Source organism: Procambarus clarkii, chromosome 15 (assembly GCF_040958095.1).
Source record: "Procambarus clarkii isolate CNS0578487 chromosome 15, FALCON_Pclarkii_2.0, whole genome shotgun sequence".
In the NCBI taxonomy this organism is placed as follows: Eukaryota; Metazoa; Arthropoda; class Malacostraca; order Decapoda; family Cambaridae; genus Procambarus; species Procambarus clarkii.
In genome coordinates this window covers 30,470,663-30,490,748 of record NC_091164.1, presented here as the reverse complement: position 1 = coordinate 30,490,748, position 20,086 = coordinate 30,470,663, and the positions used below count along the sequence as shown (strand labels likewise).

Here is a 20,086-nt window from a genome sequence, read left to right as displayed (position 1 = left end):
ATGGAACCTATATACATAAAAATGGAAATGTTCGTTTGTTCAAAATCGCTAATCTCCCAAAGTTCTTCACCGATTGCATTTAAATTTTCACACAACGTTCCATTCGCATGTGAGCGGGGTTGTATATACATACTATATAGATGTCACGTCTGTTACAGGAAAAAACATGCTTTTTTTGAAAAGCTGTGTTTTTCATGTGTTTTTCAAGTGAGGGAAATCTTTGAAACCTCTTTACCGATTGCTTTGAAATCTTGACACAACATTGCATTCGAATAGGCGAGTGTTTTTATATACCTACTATATACATGCCTCACTTGTGACAGGAAAAAAACATGCTTTTTTTGAAAAACAGTGCCATCTGTAGGACGTATGATTAACACACGCTGAAATCTCCGAAAGTTCTTCACCGATTGCTTTGAAATTTTGACTCAACGTTCCTTTCGAATACGTGCGTGTTTTGATATACATATTAATTAGAGGCCACACCTGTGACAAGTGAAAACATTAATTTTTTTGAAAAACAGCTCCATCTGTTGCACGTAAGAGCAACATACGATATACAAAACATGTTATGATTCCATTTCAATGTTTCCGATTGCATTGATATATTGAATTTTCATAAATTTTGAATTATTTTCATCTTGATTTAAATATGTTGTGTTACGTTGCGTTGGAATTGAGCTGTGTTGTTTACCATACCGTTCATTTCGTGGGTATCGATTATTTGATTCTTTTTTCATTTTTTCATTTCATTTTTTAAACTCTTCTTCTTATTTTTCAGTGCAACTGGTGCTGAAAATGAGCTGTGTCGATTGATCTGTGTTTGTATTGAAATATTTCGTTAGTGTTTTTTGTTTGCTTTTGAAAACAAGAAAATGGACAACACGTTTATTTCGCAGTTGAAAATGTGCAACAAACAGCTATGAATCCACCGGCTACAACGTTAACTGTTTTCTGCACATTATGTCAAAATGATGCATTTGCGAAAACACTGCTGTATTCGGAAGTGTCTAAGTATTACACATGGAATGTCAGTAGAAAATAATTTGAACGACGTAAACGAGGAGAGCGAGTCGACGGACAACCTGTCATATTCAAACAAACTACGATAGGCAGACTGTACACCGTGCATCCCAATCAAGATGAATTTGTCTTTCTTCACAAGCTGTTGGTAAATGTGCCTGGTCCAACGTCTTTCCAGCAATTGAGATTTGTCAGAGGCGTAACATGCCACTTTCCGTAGTGGGCGCATCCGATCCCACAATCGTCGTCGCCCCTAAATCAACACAACTTTCCGTAGTGCATGTCAAGCTCTGAATTTATTGGAAAACGACCGACACTGGGATGTATGCATTAACGTGTCCAACACATAACATCCAAATCAAATTCGTGTATTTTTGCAAGCATATTGACCACCGGCTCTCATTCATCTCCAACACAGTTATGGGAGAAACACAAATCGCACATGGCTGAAGATATTATCCGTCGAATACGCAAGGAAAAATAAAAAATGAACATGAATTTCACAGCAGAAATCTACAACAACGCGTTGATAATGATTGAAGATTTGTGCTTAGAAATCACGAACAAAGTTCTCAATCAATTGGGAATGCCATCACCGAATCGATCTACTGCTGCTTCGTTCGATGTAGAATTGCGTCGTGAACAAAATTACAACATGAGTGATCTGTTATCGTATGTACAATCTAATATTCTTCAGCTAACGCTTGATCGAAAAGTCATCTACAATCAAATAATTCAAACTGTCAATAACGGGTTTGGAGAAATCTTCTTAGATTCGCTAGGAGGAACTGTAAAACTTATCTGATTTGATTGATTTTGGCAGCCTTTCAATCCCAAAATGGCATACATTAGCTTTTGCATCGTCTGGAATGCTGCGACATTGCTACCAGGTGGAAGAACTGCTACTTCGGCTTTGAAATTGCTATTGAACATGCAGTTCATTGAAACTCCCACGTACAACATTTCCAGAGCATCCGGATTGGGAAAAATATTGCAGAAATGTAAAGTTATTGTTTGGGATAAATGCACAATGGCCCACAAAAAATCGCTTGAGGCTCCTGATTGATCATTGCAAGATTTGCGTGGAAACATCAGACCATTTGGGAATGCATTAATATTGCTTGCAGGAAATTTCATGCAAACATTACCTGTAATTCCTCGATCGACACCAACAGATGAAATAAATGTTTGCCTGATATACACTACTCTGTGGCGCCATGTAAAGACGTTAAAATTAACTACAAATGTGTGTGTCCAGCTGCAAAACGATCCATTAGTTGAGATATTCTCACATCAGTTGCTGGAAATTGGGAACGGAAACGTGCCGGTTGATTTGACCTCAGGACGAATTTCATTGCCTCATAACTTCTGCAATTTATTGACGTTAAAAGAAGAATGGGTTGAAAAAGTATTTCCCAATATTCAAACCAATTACAAGAATCACGATTGGCTGAGTGAACGAGCTGTTCTTCCGACAAAGAACAAAGACGTCGACGAACTTAACAATATTATTCAGTCTAACATGCAAAGCGAGGCAGTCACATACAAGTCCGTCGACACTGTTGTGGAAGCAGATGAAGCGGTTAATTACCCAACAGAATTTTTGAATTCACTCGATCTGCCAGGGATACCATCACACGAACTGCAATTGAAAATCGTCGTGCCAATTATCATGTTACGAAATTTCAACCAGCCAAAGCTATTAACGGCACGCCGGTTCGAGTAAAAGAAAATAATCAGCAACGTCGTAGAAACAACAATCTTGACAGGTCTTTTCATAGGTGAAGATGTCCTCATTCCTCACATTCCTATGATTCCAACCGATTTGCCATTTCAATTTAAGAGATTGCAATTCCCAGTTCGATTGGCGTTTACAATCACCATCAACAAAGCTCTGGGCGAATCTTTAGAATTGTGCGGTTTAGATCTAAACACGGATTGTTTCTCACATGGACATTTATATGTTGTGTGTTCTAGAGTCTGCAACCAGACAATCTCTATATCTCCACAGACAATGGAACAAGAAAAAATATGGTGTACTCACAAGCATTGTGAAATTTAACATGTTAGACACGAGCGTTTACTCTTTTCTTTCTTTTCTATTTAACCAGACTGAGCCACAGCAACTCGTGGCGGGTACAGATAGTTATAATTAAAGCAAGTGAACTTGGAGAAATGTCTCAAGGAAAATACCCTGACATCCCACACACGAGGTGGTAGAACACACCCCACGTCCCACCCTCCACAACACGTCTCACCCACCATCACACGTCCAACGTTCACACCACACGTGTCCCCCTCACACCACACGTGTCCCCCTCACACCACACGTCCCACCCTCACACCACACGTGTCCCCCTCACACCACACGTGTCCCCCTCACACCACACGTGTCCCCCTCACACCACACGTGTCCCCCACACACCACACGTGTCCCCCTCACACCACACGTGTCCCCCTCACACCACACGTGTCTCCCTCACACCACACGTGTCCCCCTCACACCACACGTGTCCCTCTCACACCACACGTGTCCCCCTCACACCACACGTCCCACCCTCACACCACACGTGTCCCCCTCACACCACACGTGTCCCCCTCACACCACATGTGTCCCCCTCACACCACACGTGTCCCCCTCACACCACACGTGTCCCCCTCACACCACACGAGTCCCCCTCACACCACACGTGTCCCCCACACACCACACGTGTCCCCCTCACACCACACGTGTCCCCCTCACACCACACGTGTCTCCCTCACACCACACGTGTCCCCCTCACACCACATGTGTCCCTCTCACACCACACGTGTCTCCCTCACACCACACGTCCCACCCTCACACCACACGTCTCTCCCTCTCACCACTAGTGTCCCCCTCATACCACACGTGTCCCCCTCACACCACACGTGTCCCCCTCACACCACACGTGTCCCCCTCACACAACACGTGTCCACCTCTCACCACACGTCCCACCCTCACACCACACGTCCCACCATCACACTACACGTCCTACCCTCACACCACAAGTCCCACCCTCACACCACACGTGTCCCCCACACACCACACGTGTCCCCCTCACACCACACGTGTCCCCCTCACACCACACGTGTCTTCCTCCCACCACACGTGTCCCCCTCACACCACACGTGTCCCCCTCACACCACACGTGTCCCCCTCACACCACACGTCCCACCCTCACACCACACGTCTCCCCCTCTCACCACTAGTGTCCCCCTCATACCACACGTGTCCCCCTTACACCACACGTGTCCCCCTCACACCACACGTGTCCCCCTCACACCACACGTGTCCCCCTCCTACCACACGTGTCCCCCTCACACCACACGTGTCCACCTCTCACCACACGTCCCACCCTCACACCACACGTGTCCCCCTCACACCACACGTCCCTCCCTCACACCACAAGTCCCTCCCTCACACCACACGTCCCTCCCTCACACCACACGTCCCACCATCACACTACACGTCCCACCCTCACACCACACGTCTCACCCTCATACCACACGTGTCCCCCTCACACCACACGTGTCCCCCTCACACCACACGTGTCCCCCTCACACCACACGTCCCACCATCACACTACACGTCCCACCCTCACACCACACGTCTCACCCTCACACCACACGTGTCCCCCTCACACCACACGTGTCCCCCTCACACCACACGTGTCCCCCTCACACCACACGTCCCACCCTCACACCACACGTCCCACCATCACACTACACGTCCCACCCTCACACCACAAGTCCCACCCTCACACCACACGTCCCACCCTCACACCACACGTCCCTCCCTCACACCACACGTGTCCCCCTCACACCACACGTCCCACCCTTACACCACACGTCCCCCCCTCACACCACACGTGTCCCCCTCACACCACACGTCCCACCCTCACACCACACGTGTCCCCCTCACACCACACGTCCCACCCTCACACCACACGTGTCCCCCTCACACCACACGTCCCACCCTCACACCACACGTGTCCCCCTCACACTACACGTCCCACCCTCACACTACACGTCCCACCCTCACACCACACGTCCCACCTTCACACCACACGTCCCTCCCCCCTCACACTACACGTCCCGCCCTCACACCACACGTCCCACCATCACACCACACGTCCCCCCCTCACACCACACGTGTCCCCCTCAAACCACACGTCCCACCCTCACACCACACGTGTCCCCCTCACACCACACGTCCCACCCTCACATTACACGTCCCACCCTCACACTACACGTCCCACCCTCACACCACACTTCCCTCCCTCACACTACACGTCCCACCTCACACCACACTTCCCACCCTCACACCACACGTCCCACCCTCACACCACACGTCCCACCCTCACATTACACGTCCCACCCTCACACTACACGTCCCACCCTCACACCACACGTCCCTTCCCCCTCACACTACACGTCCCACCCTCACATTACACGTCCCACCCTCACACTACACGTCCCACCCTCACACCACACGTCCCTTCCCCATCACACCACACGTCCCGCCCTCACAATGCACGTCTCACCCTCACACCACACGTCCTACCCTCACATCACACGTCCCACCCTCACACCACACGTCCTACCCTCACATCACACGTCCCACCCTCACACCACACGTCCCACCCTCACACCACACGTCCTACCCTCACACCACACGTCCCACCCTCACACTACACGTCCAACCCTCACACTACACGTCCCACCCTCACACTACACGTCCCACCCTCACACTACACGTCCCACCCTCACACCACACGTCCCTCCCTCACACCACACGTCCCTCCCCACTCACACCACACGTCCCTCCCCCCTCACACAACACGTCTCACCTTCACACCACACGTCCCTCCCCCCTCACACTACACGTCCTACCCTCACACCACACGTCCCTCCCTCACACCACACGTCCCTCCCCCTCACACTACACGTCCCGCCCTCACACCACACGTCTCACCCTCACATCACACGTCTCACCCTCACACCACACGTCCCACCCTCACACCACTCGAGTCCCCCTCACACTACACGTCCCGCCCTCACACCATACGTGTCCCCCTCACACCACACGTCTCACCCTCACACCACACGTCCCTCCCCCCTCACACTACACGTCCCACCCTCACACCACACGTCCCTCCCCCCTCACACCACACGTCTCACCCTCACTACACGTCCCACCCTCACACCACACGTGTCCCCCTCACACTACACGTCCCACCCTCACACTACACGTCCCACCCTCACACCACACGTGTCACCCTCACACTACACGTGTCACCCTCACACCACACGTCCCTCCCAACTCACACTACACGTCCCACCCTCACACCACACGTCCCTCCCCCTCACACTACACGTCCCACCCTCACACCACACGTCCCACCCTCACACCACACGTCCCACCCTCACACCACACGTAGTCCCCACACCACACGTCCCACCCTCACACCACACGTCCCACCCTCACACCACACGTCCCACCCTCACACCACACGTCCCTCCCCCTCACACCACACGTCCCACCCTCACACCACACGTCCCTTCCCCACACCACACGTCCCACCCTCACACCACACGTCCCACCCTCACACCACACGTCCCACCCTCACACCACACGTCCCACCCTCACACCACACGTCCCTCCCCCCTCACACCACACGTCCCACCCTCACACCACACGTCCCTCCCCCTCACACCACACGTCCCACCCTCACACCACACGTCCCTCCCCCTCACACCACACGTCCTACCCTCACACCACACGTCCCACCCTCACACCACACGTCCCTCCCCCCTCACACTACACGTCCCGCCCTCACACCACATATCCCAGCCTCGCTTCTCACGGCCCCTGTAGGAAATTTTCAACAATTATTCTCATCCCTAATACAATAGGATGTATTTCCTGTATTATGCTTCTTACTTATTTGCTAATCCTTAGTGCAATGGGATGTATTTCTTGTACTAAGTGTCATAATTAACTAACACTACTAATCTGTAGTTTAGAATCACAGAATTCATTGCATTAGGATATGCGAACATCATGTAATTTCTCCTAGAATTGTGCAGTGTTGCGTCAGCCACACTGCATTCACCCACAGCAGCAGCATGGGTGGGTGCAGCTACACTGCACCCACCCATTCTCCGTGGGTGGCACTGCTGCCACCCACGGAAAATATATATCCACATACCTGTAGATCTAATAGAAGTCCAATCATTTTCTCTTCTTTATTAGGGATAATTATTTAGTAATAGGGTTACTTTACTTATTATACAAAAGTTTACTGGAATTCCTATACCCAGCTTGATCACTGTTCTAGTAAATAATATCATAATCTAAAATCATTTCCACCTCCAAAGGATTCTCGTTTTATTTGTGCAGTCTACATTAACTGACCTGCACTGTCAGAATCAAACATCACCACATAAAGTATTTGATTATGATATAAACAGTTTTCATAAACTCATCCTTCCCTATTTAGCTTTAATGAATAAATATAATTTATGCTCGAGCCCCCACTGGGAACGCTGCACATTTGCGACTTTCGGGAAGGAGGAGAACTCTCGCCATATTAGATACATTGGCAGCACGGTGTTCCGAAGCGGGGTTTTTATACCAGACAATTCTGCAAGCATCCGTACATCATCGGGCTTCAGATTGAGGACGCACCTTACCAGAATCACGGACACCAGTTCGGCAGGCATTTTTACCTCTTTTGTTCTATTTAACGAGCTCTTAAATATGTTCATGTAGGTGCCATGTCGTAACGCTGCAGGCGATAAAATAAACCCCATGTAAATGCTCTTTCCTCCCCTCGAATTATTTAGATAATGCATTTATGTGTGTGACTACTAGTTTGGAGTGGAAATTATGGAATTTAATTATTGCAGCATGGTGCAACACCACTGAGGAAGCGTGTGACTGTCATATACTCATGTGTTCCAAGGATCATTATCTCAAGTTGTTTCCAGACTGTTGTAGAGATTGAACCTCACCTATGTACCTCTGTCACAACTGAGATTTAATCAGTTTTTATTGTAGATAGTAGCTTTTAATTATTGAGAGTCAAGCATTTCTAATCATTGCATATTAATTATATACATGATTTGAATTTTAATATGCAGTAGTATTTCTTGCATTACATTTTTTTTATCATTATCTATGTGTGTGCATATTGTCATTATTATTATTATATAATATATGTTACACATAGATTAATCTCATAGAATATTCCTCTCCCCCAATATGTATCATGGGAAGCTGGTTCTAGCATGCATGGAATTTACAGTCACTGCTTAATAGAATTTAATTACATATAATCATAGAGATCCATAATTCACTGGTTCTCTCATTTAACAACGCATTCTGGTCCTTCGAGCTATCTTAGTTTTAATCTTTATTTGCATTTATAGAACTATACATGGAACTATTAAACTAGAGCCAGATTTCCCCACAGCACCCCCCCCCCCCCACAACACGTCTCTTCCTTCCATCACACGTCCCACCCTCACTCAACACTTCTCACTCTCCCACAACACCTCTCATCCTTTCAATATACAGAGAGTAGTCACACTAACGTGACTGCATCAATGAGAAAATCCGATTACTCTCTGTGTATCGAAAGATGAGCGTCAGAGGTGGAACAAGTCCTGGATGAGAGAGCCAGAATGCAAGGGGGGGATTGTGTAAAAATCCTGTTCTGGCTTCAATAGAAGCCTCAGGAAATCCTTGTGTGTGCAGAAGACTTCAGGTTGTACTCCTTATTACCGCGTGTTGGTGTAGTCGCTGGGAACACCCTCCGCATAGGTTCTAACCCCACTCACTGCTCCTACTGATTTGCTCATTGATGAAGTCAGGTTAGTGTGATTACTCTGTATAACTTCGATGTACGTTAATGGCAGTGATTACAATGGTGAAGCTGCATGTCTTAGGCACCAATATTGGGGGAAGGAAGGAATTCTCAGGGAAAAGCGCCATGCCGGTACGACTATATAGCACTTGGAAGTGGTCAGGATAAGGATTTGGGATGGGACGAGGGGGGGAGGGGGAACTAATGATGCTCAACCACTTAGACGGTCGGCGATTGAACGCCGACCTGCATGAAGCGAGCCTGTCGCTCCAGCCCAAGTGGTTAGCACAAGATACAGTGCGAGTTTGGAGTACAAGGGAGGAAACTATAAGGATGAAATTAGATACATTTTGGTTATACTTTTGAGTAAGACATAGGTTGGACAGCTTTTTATTTCGTTCGGGAGTGTGTTCCAAAAACTAAGTCCTTTCATTTGTATAGAGTGTTTGCACAGATTTAATCTGACTCTAGGGATATCAGAGACATATTTTTCTGGTGTGGTGCTCATGGGTTCTATTACATCTGTCAAGGAAGAGTTTCAGATCAGAATTAGCATTTAGGAACAATGTTTTGTATATGTATGTAGCACAAGATAATGTGTGAAGTGAGTGTATGTTTAGCATGTTTAGGGATTTAAACAGAAGGGCTGTGTTGTCTGAAGACAGAGTTTGTAATCTTTCTGATAGCAGATTTTTGATGGGTGATGATTGGTTTGAGGTAATTTGCAGTGGTTGAACCCCCATGCGCAGATATCGTATGAAAGATAGTGATAGATTAGTCCGTAGTCGTAGTATATGGAGACGAAAGTAGAGTGGGGAACATAATATCTGATTTAAGAGAGTATACCAACAGTTTTTGAGACTTTTTTTACTATTTGTTGTATGTGGGTGCTGAAGTAAATTCTCATGTCTATGTATAGTCGAAGGAGCTTTCCATCACTTTTATTGTTAATATTAACATTGTCTATCTTAATTTGAATTTCGTTTGATGACCATCCATTCTATGGTTAGTGTGAATTTGTAGGTTGACATCCATGAGTGGACTTATTTTTAATTCGTTATTTACAATATTATTTAGTGTGTGTGTGGGCTGGGGTCTGAGTAGATGAAGGTAGTATCATCAGAAAATAGTATAGGGTTAAGAATGTTAGAGACATTTGGGAAATCATTGATGTATATAAGAAACATGAGAGGTCCTAGGATGCTGCCCTGTGGCGCTCCTACGGTTAACGGTAAAGTGAGGGAAGTTATATCACTTATGGCTACTTATTGGTGTCTGTCACTAAGAAAGTATAGGATATAGTTCAGAAAAAAACTCGGATTCCATAGTGGTGAAGTTTCAATAAGTGGTAGTTATAGTTTACAGTAACAAAGGCTTTTCTCAGGTCAATGAAGAACCGAACTGGGACCTCGCTTTTGTGAGGGGCAGTGAAGATTATATCAAGCAGGCTAATAATGGCATCGTTGGTACTCTTTTGGGAGCGGAAGCCAAACTGAGGACTTAATACGTTCAATTTTAGAAGGTAGGAGTAGTTTGTAGATAATTAATTCAAAGATTTTTTATAGTTTAGGTAGATTTGATACTAGTCTGTAATTGTTTATGTCAGCCGTATCGTCTCTTTTACGAAATGGAGTTTTTTTTTTAAGATATCAGGAAGTATGACACTCTAGAGATATGTTGGATAGCTGAGGTATGTGAAGGGCAAGGGCATGAGCAGCACTCTTATATATCAGAAATGGTATTTAACTAAAGTTCCCAGCTTTGGTTTTTAGTGAGTGAATGGTGAATATATTGTTTGTCAGGCTGACTGGTAAAAGGAGTAGAGTTAGGACAGCTGTTGGTGAGATATGTAATAACATGTTCCTGGGTCTATGGGATTTTTCTGGCAAGGTTAGCACCAATTGAAAACAAAAGTCTGTTGCAAGTGTGTAACCATCCTTGGAGAGTTTTATCTTCTTGATATATGATTGCTATTTAGGGTGTTAGAGATGGCTTTCCATGTGCTTTTCATGTTTCCATTTGCTTCTTTGAATCTAATCTCATAATAGGAGCGTTTCGCGCTTCTTATTATAATTTTATGTTTTATTCATATTCATGTTTCTTAAATTTAAATTTTGCCCCGAGGGGCGAGTTTATTGGGCAGCGCCACTCATCTTGTGAGTGGACACACCGCCATAGCAGCATGTACAACACTCCCCAATAGGAAGAAAACCCGCTGGGTTGTTCATCCTGTCACTTGTACCCAGACACAGCTGGGACTTGCTTTACTGTCTCAAGTGAACAGCTACTCAAACAAGAAGATTAACATCTATCAACCCTTAAAAGCTTACGTTATCTTGCGGGTGCAAAATGGGAAAATCTTTTAAGAACAGCATCAATATTTGACAAATAGTGTTTTCCTAACTCAAACAATGTGGGGTTTATTATTCTACACATATTTCTGATATCTCTCAGGTGTTCACATTCACGTAGATAGTGGTCAAGGCGGTGTCCGTCACTCTCACCACAGATTCTGCAACTTCGCTGATCAACTGTTGTTTCCATTCCATACCTCCAAGGATATTTGTATCCAAGACGGATTCTTGCTATTACTGATTCCCTCCCTCGTCCTCCTCCTCTTCGGCCATAACGATTGGGATTGCCAGCTGCAGCCATGTTGTACCATCGTATAGATTCTTCTTGTTGATTGCTTTGAGTATGTCTTTTGTGAGCCAAGGGTTGTTTAATCTTTTGGTAGTTACTTGTCTGGTGAGGCGACAACAGTGTGTGTTGTTGAGGCTTAGAGTTTTTTAATGGAAAATGTCGGCTAATTAATCTACATCCTGTATATTATTGAATTCAGATTCCCTGTTTATATTGTGAAGTGCTTTGGTGAGATTGCCTATTGCTGCTTTGCTGTGTAGTTGGAAGATATGTTTCTTGGCATTCGTAAATGTTATGTCCATGTTTGCTGTGAGGAAGGTAGGATAGTGGTCAGTTGTTCTGTCAGTGAAAATACCAGATGCAAGTGGGCTGTTATGCTAGTCGGTGTGTGGTCCAGGGTTGTAGCGGACGTTTGAGTGATTTGGGTGGTCTTCGTGATCGTGGGAATTAGCATACAAGAGTTCATGCTGTTTAAGAAGTAGTCGAACTGGGGCTATTTTGTTGACAAAGCTCAAGGTTGTAGTCACCTCCTAGGATGAAATGATTTTGTGAAGTAAAATCACAAATCACAGCGTCTATATAACCCTGCGCAACTTGGGTTCAATGCAAGGCACTCTTTCCTCTCACAATTGATAAACAATTTTGAAATGGCCATTTATTCCATGGAAGGCAAGAAAAACGCTGATGAATTTACAAAGATTTTGCGAAAACTTTCCACAAATGTGACCCTGGCGTTATTATACGCTACATGTACACAGAATGGACGACTGGCAAAGTAGGGAGATCGAATTTTAGTTTCCTAACGAACAGACGCTAGAATGTAATAGTCAGCAAAGTAAAATTCAGATCATCCACCGTGAATATCACAGCCTCCCCCCCCCCATGGTACTGTGCTTGCTACAGTAAATATTTTCATAAACACATCGGACATAGACAAAGAAGGAAACTATAATACCATATCATCCTTTGTAACTGACACTAGGAATTTTATGAGAGTTGACAATGAAAAAGACACTACACACCTTCAAACTGATTTAAATCATATCTTCCAATGGGCAACATAAATAATATGATGTTTAATGAAGACAAGTTCCAGCTCCTGTGTTATGTAAAAAACAGAAATATAAAAAAGAAACCATGTATAAAACACAGTCAAATCACAGTATTGAGCGAAAAAACAAATAAAAAGATTTGGGAGTAATCATGTCGGATAACCTTACTTTTCAAGAGCACAATAAAGTAACTGTCACAACTGCAAGAACAATGACAGGATGGATAATAGCCTTTCGAACAAGCGATATCATACCAATGATAATTTTCAGGACTCTTGTGCTATCAAGGGTGGAGTATTTTTGCCCAATAACAGTTCCATTCAAAACTGTAGAAATTGCTGACCTGGAGAATGTGAAAAGACCTTTATTGCTAGATATCACTCAATGAAACAATTAAATTATTGGGACAACTTAACTTTTTTAAAACTGTGTTCTCTAAAGCACAGCCAGGAGAAATACATAATAATTTACAGTTGGAAAATATTTGAGGGACTGCACATTAGAGGTTCCAATTCTGCACATGAAGATAAATCTACATGAGACCAGGAGGAATGTCAGGATGTGCATAATACCCACATTGAAAAACAGAGGTACAATTGGAACGCTAAGAGAGAACTCCATCAACATCAGAGGCCAAAGCATTTAACACTTTCACTCTGATCATAAACGGCATAACTGGCAGACCTCGCACGGTGTCCAAAGGAGAATATGACTAATATTTGCAAAACAATACTTCATCAAACAGGCTGAGAGCATCTGTATCTAACAATCTGGTTGACTAGACCATCATCCATTAGACCTGGTCACAGACGGGCCCGTTGGTATATTGATCCACGAAAATAACGCAAGGTAACTGAAGGTAACCTGCACTGCAGTTAACAACATAATTATACGCCAGTGGTAGTGTGTGGCGATAACTAGTTTAATAGTTACGTATTGGTTGGATTTGCTATTAGGTGTTTGCCGTCTCTCGGTTCTCTTTTGCGAACAGATCTGGCATTGAACTGTATATAATGTGCTGTTCTTCAATGTTGACTCGGCTCTTTAGGAAACAAATTATTGTTCGCGCAGTTCAACTGATCGTTGTTGATACCATGACGGTTGTTTATGGCAGAGTTTCGTGGTTCAGTCAATGTAAAGACTACTCAAGAGACTACTTTCTGGACAAAGACATTGAGAACTTGTCGAATACCTTCAATATTGCCATGCTCTGACCTGGAAGGATGTATATAATTACCACTCAAGAATATTTTATTTATTTTTTTACAAAACAACAGTAAATACAATGTAAAATTGCGCCAAAGTACCATTCTGAACAGAACAACGCACTACAACAAAACTGGGAAAATAATTTGAAACAACAAGCAATACACAGGAGCAATTACAGGCAAAATCTAATCATCGTAATACAGAGGACCACAACCATGAACACAGAACACATGAACAAAACAAACATCATAACAAGGAGCACAGGTACAAACAACACTTACTATAAACAGGGAAAGCAGGAAAAGGTGACAAAATAACAACATACACCAAAGTACCAAAAAACTAAATCATAAACATAAATATTATGTTTATATACAACACAAACTAAGTAACACATAATGAAACCTAAGTATAAGCATAAAACAAGCACACACGAAAACAGTACAAGTTAACGCACACTAAACATAGTAACAAAACGAGCACAGTAAGTCTAACAAGTCCTGGCCACAGTATAGAAATAATCGGACCCAGAAACACTCAGAGCACCAGGAGCCAGGCACCGGTGACGAAGTCAGGACACCTGCGTTACTTATAGGAAGAGTAAGCCTCCCATTACTTTGCAGGGGCCGGTCCCCAACCCGGAAGCCTGAGGCAACGCCGAAGCGGAGGCGACCCTGGATATTCCCGCCCATCATCTGCCGACACGGGAACCAATGGACTGGGGGTCCCGCCATGCAGGGTACAACTCCACTGGGGCCTTCTATAAAACAATGACCAAATCCCGCACCACCAACCAAAGCTGGGTCAACAACCTTCCAAGCCTGGGAACCGGCACACGGGGGCACATGTATGGAGTTAAGGTAGACACAGGAGCCGGTAAAAACTCCCCTGCCCCAGCAACTGACACCCCTCACATGAACATCCGCCTCCACAACTACAACCAGGCATCACAAAGTTCCCAGGCTGCCCACCAGCTTCCTCGTATGACGATATGGAACTCGTGTATTCAACAACATCTTCACAGGTGCCACCACAACTCAGAAACGAAACCGGAGACTTTTTCGAGTGCTTGGACAGCGGACGCAAATTTTCAGAGTAGTCCACTTCCATCACCGTAGACGCACAAGAAACACAGGAAGGCCGCTCACGGCCTCGCAGCACCGCCGCTGCTGCGACCGCTAGTCACAGGCCCGTACACTACAAGAGGCCGCACCACCTGACGCTCCCCTGGGTCAACAGGCGGCTAACCCATCTCCAGTCAGCTCTCCACTAGGCCCCGGGACCGCAGGAGAAACCGCCACAATGCCCGAGTGGGAAGTGAAGAAGGGTCTGCACACTCCACACCCACAAAAGTCTCAAGAGACCTCAGAAGCCGTGGACCTCGGTAACACAACATCTTCCACACGAGATCCATCGCCTGAAGACCCAGCAACAGCACTCCGTGCAGGCACACCATCTCTGGCTACACTCACCACTCAAATAGACGGTCGTCTAAGTGAATTGAATTGATTTGCCAATTGTTACTGGCAGTTCAGCGATGTTGTTTAGTGTTAAACTCGTATGCTGTGGCACCAGGAGATCGGCAGATGCATATGCTAGTTCGGTCTACAGGTTCGGTTTGATATGGTGCTCATCTGTTCCAGTAATGGCAACACTTACATGCTAAATTTCAGGTCCAAGTAAATTTTTGCCCTTCATCAGTGATTACAAATTAAGTGTCTGCTATTAAGAGCACTTTACAATGCTCATTTAGCCTCGTAAAGTTTTGACAAAGGAATGAATGTGTTGCTTATGCAGGAGGCGGATGACAGGGGTACTTGTGAGCGTCGGCACGGTTTAGTGTGTGAGGCGATGTGTGATTAGCTTTGACTACACCAGTAAGTGTAAAGTGCCTCAGTAGTCTACACCTTGGTGCATCCCTCTCACAGCATCTCAGCATCAGGCATCATAGATTTCCGCCGCTCACAGTAGTGTGTGACCATGAAGCTTGCTGCTGTGATGCTGAGTGTGACCATGAAGCTTGCTGCTGTGACGCTGAGTGTGACCATGAAGCTTGCTGCTGTGATGCTAAGTGTGACCATGAAGCTTGCTGCTGTGATGCTGAGTGTGACCATGAAGCTTGCTGCTGTGACGCTGAGTGTGACCATGAAGCTTGTTGCTGTGATGGTGAGTGTGACCATGAAGCTTGCTGCTGTGACGCTGAGTGTGACCATGAAGCTTGCTGCTGTGATGCTGAGTGTGACCATGAAGCTTGCTACTGTGATGCTGAGTGTGACCATGAAGCTTGCTGCAGTGATGCTGAGTGTGACCATGAAGCTTGTTGCTGTGATGGTGAGTGTGACCATGAAGCTTGCTGCTGTGACGCTGAGTGTGACCATGAAGCTTGCTGCTGTGACGCTGAGTGTGATCATGAAGCTTGTTGCTGTGATGCTGAGTGTGACCATGAAGCTTGCTGCTGTGATGCTGTGACCATGAAGCTTGTTGCTGTGACGCTGAGTGTGACCATGAAGCTTGCTACTGTGACGCTGAGTGTGACCATGAAGCTTGCTGCTGTGATGCTGTGACCATGAAGCTTGTTGCTGTGACACTGAGTGTGGCCATGAAGCTTGCTGCTGTGATGCTGAGTGTGACCATGAAGCTTGTTGCTGTGACGCTGAGTGTGACCATGAAGCTTGCTACTGTGACGCTGAGTGTGACCATGAAGCTTGCTACTGTGACGCTGAGTGTGACCATGAAGCTTGCTACTGTGACGCTGAGTGTGACCATGAAGCTTGCTGCTGTGATGCTGAGTGTGACCATGAAGCTTGTTGCTGTGACGCTGAGTGTGACCATGAAGCTTGCTGCTGTGATGCAGAGTGTGACCATGAAGCTTGCTGCTGTGATGCTGAGTGTGACCATGAAACTTGCTGCTGTGATGCTGAGTGTGACCATGAAGCTTGTTGCTGTGACGCTGAGTGTGACCATGAAGCTTGTTGCTGTGATGCTGAGTGTGACCATGAAGCTTGCTGAGTGTGACCATGAAGCTTGTTGCTGTGACGCTGAGTGTGACCATGAAGCTTGTTGCTGTGACGCTGAGTGTGACCATGAAGCTTGCTGCTGTAACGCTGAGTGTGACCATGAAGCTTGCTGCTGTGATGCTGAGTGTGACCATGAAGCTTGCTGTTGTGATGGAGAGTGTGACCATGAAGCTTGCTGCTGTGATGCTGAGTGTGACCATGAAGCTTGCTGCTGTGACGCAGAGTGTGACCATGAAGCTTGCTACTGTGATGGTGAGTGTGACCATGAAGCTTGCTGCTGTGATGCTGAGTGTGACCATGAAGCTTGCTGCTGTGATGCTGAGTGTGACCATGAAGCTTGCTGCTGTGATGCTGAGTGTGACCATGAAGCTTGTTGCTGTGACGCTGAGTGTGACCATGAAGCTTGCTGCTGTGACGCAGAGTGTGACCATGAAGCTTGCTGCTGTGACGCTGAGTGTGACCATGAAGCTTGCTGCTGTGACGCTGAGTGTGACCATGAAGCTTGCTGCTGCTGCTGTGATGCTGAGTGTGACCATGAAGCTTGCTGCTGTGATGGAGAGTGTGACCATGAAGCTTGTTGCTGTGACGCTGAGTGTGACCATGAAGCTTGTTGCTGTGATGCTGAGTGTGACCATGAAGCTTGTTGCTGTGACGCTGAGTGTGACCATGAAGCTTGCTGCTGTGACGCTGAGTGTGACCATGAAGCTTGCTGCTGTGATGCTAAGTGTGACCATGAAGCTTGCTGTTGTGATGGAGAGTGTGACCATGAAGCTTGCTGCTGTGATGCTGAGTGTGACCATGAAGCTTGCTGCTGTGACGCAGAGTGTGACCATGAAGCTTGCTGCTGTGATGCTGAGTGTGACCATGAAGCTTGCTGCTGTGATGCTGAGTGTGACCATGAAGCTTGCTACTGTGATGCTGAGTGTGACCATGAAGCTTGTTGCTGTGATGCTGAGTGTGACCATGAAGCTTGCTGCTGTGATGCTGAGTGTGACCATGAAGCTTGCTGCTGTGATGCTGAGTGTGACCATGAAGCTTGCTGCTGTGATGCTGAGTGTGACCATGAAGCTTGCTACTGTGATGCTGAGTGTGACCATGAAGCTTGCTACTGTGATGCTGAGTGTGACCATAAAGCTTGTTGCTGTGATGCAGTGTGACCATGAAGCTTGCTGCTGTGATGCTTAGTGTGACCATGAAGCTTGCTACTGTGATGCTGAGTGTGACCATGAAGCTTGTTGCTGTGATGCTGAGTGTGACCATGAAGCTTGTTACTGTGATGCTGAGTGTGACCATGAAGCTTGCTACTGTGATGCTCAGAGGAACAATCAGACCAATACGCCTGATGCCATGATTGAGAAAAAACACAGTAAAGCTGAGAACTCATGGCGGAAAGAAACAAAAGTGAGAGTAAAAGTTGAAATTAGAACGCGTGAAGAACTTGGGAAAGAAATGTGAGAGTGGAGTGTAAAGTGTGAGGAGGGATGGAAGTTGGGAACTGCTGCCAGATGATATCAAGAGCGTGTGAGAGAAATTCAACTCGGAGCCAAGATATTAAGACTGTCGAAATAGTAAAGTTTGGAAATTTATCTAGAGCAGTGAGGTGTTGGAGAGAGTTTGTCTTACTGAAAAATAGCGGCATGACTCTTTCATCATGCTGTATTTTAAAAAGGTATGTGGTACATGAAGATTTGTCTTCCTGATGTATTTGATACAATTATATGATAGGTGGAATGCATATTCCTGCTGCATTTAATACAAGAAAATGATGGATGAATTTCATCTTCCTACTGCATTTAATTTAGGAAGTGATATAGTTACTTCACCTTCAAGCATTAATTAGTTCAGAGAAACGAGGGCGGTGCCATATCATCTTGCAGTACTTAATCGAAGGAAAATTCTAATGTACAACATGTACTCTCTGCATTTAATACAGGGAAAAGGCAGATCTACTACATCTTCGTGCTGAGTAGAAGCTGCTAACTTCATCTCCTAATCTCTATAAGAAGTAGAATGTCCAGTCTACTACTGTCGCTGTATCTGTCGCTTATTTTGTTGTTGTTAGTCAGGATCTCTCTGGTGATGATCTGGTTATGTGTAAAGGCTCAATGTTCCTTCATAGGGCTATGCTATTTGTGCATTAAACGACGACTTTAAATAGATGTTATTGTCCTTCCTATATATTGGGATCGTTGGGGTTGACAGTCCCCACCAAGTGGGAATGTAAAGGCCTTCATATGGCCCAAGTGGGAAAGTGAAGGATTTCTTTTTTAAATAGATGAATCCTGTGAGAAGGAAATTCACATCCTATGCTAATAGCAGTTCATCTTTTCATTATATGTATGGCTGGTTAATGTTGATTAATAATGCCTACAAAATGCACACTTCACACTTGGAGTCACTAGGGCTCCCTACCCCAGGAATACAACCAAACAGGAGGAGCAGCAAGACATTACAAGACAGATGTTCTCTCAACACAACTCTGCAGTTCACACTTTGAACAAGGTCAACAATGCTTACATACAAATGCACATAAGGGCAGTTCTCAACGGCCATAAAGGTGGTATTCGAAGGCTGTTAAGCAACATCCAATAAACAAGTCACTATATTCTCGCCAATATTCAAAGCAACTTTCATGACAAAAGTTAAGTCAATAAACATGACAACATTGCAGACAACCTTTAAAATAAAAAAAAATTCACGACAACATTCAATAAAAATTTCGAGACAATTTTCAGGACAATATTCTCGACAACATTCAGGACAACTTTTTTGAATGCCAGAACAAATTTAACAACAACGTTCAAGACAACATTCACCACAACATTCTATACAACCTTCACCAAAACATTAACCCACAATATTAACTTCAACATTCACCACAACATTCAAGACAACATTCACCACAACATACAAGACAACATTCAGCAAAACTTTTTAGACAACATTCAGGACAATATTCATTACTTCATTCACCACAACATTCAAGACCACATTCACCACAACATTAACCACAACATTCACCACAACATTTACTAAAACATTCACGACAACATTCACCACAACCTTAATCACAACATTCATTACAACATTCAAAACAACATTAAAGACATTATTCAGGACAACATCCACAACAACATTCACCACAACATTCAATACAACATTTACTACAACATTCACCACAACATTCACCACAACATTAACCACAACATTCACTACAACATTCACAACACCATTAAAGACAACATTCACC

At 45.3% G+C, this 20,086-nt stretch overlaps 3 protein-coding genes across 3 annotated transcripts in view; 2 read left to right on the top strand and 1 right to left on the bottom strand.

Moving 5' to 3' along the window:
- Positions 1–16,226: 16,226 nt before the first annotated feature.
- On the bottom strand, positions 16,227–16,838 carry LOC138365055 (cation channel sperm-associated protein 1-like). The gene has a single exon (XM_069325159.1). The coding sequence runs from the start codon at positions 16,836–16,838 to the stop codon at positions 16,227–16,229; it is 612 nt and encodes a 203-aa protein (XP_069181260.1).
- On the top strand, positions 16,837–18,021 carry LOC138365054 (uncharacterized). Its single transcript, XM_069325157.1, has one exon. It carries the CDS (start codon positions 16,837–16,839, stop codon positions 18,019–18,021), a length of 1,185 nt encoding a protein of 394 aa, XP_069181258.1.
- Positions 18,022–18,028: 7 nt separating this feature from the next.
- LOC138365053 (GATA zinc finger domain-containing protein 14-like) overlaps positions 18,029–20,086 on the top strand; it is a 50,470-nt gene continuing 48,412 nt past the window's right edge. Inside the window, exon 1 of the mRNA XM_069325156.1 lies at positions 18,029–18,119. Within this exon, the coding sequence (XP_069181257.1) occupies positions 18,029–18,119 (91 nt within the window). The remainder of the gene's footprint in view (positions 18,120–20,086) is intronic.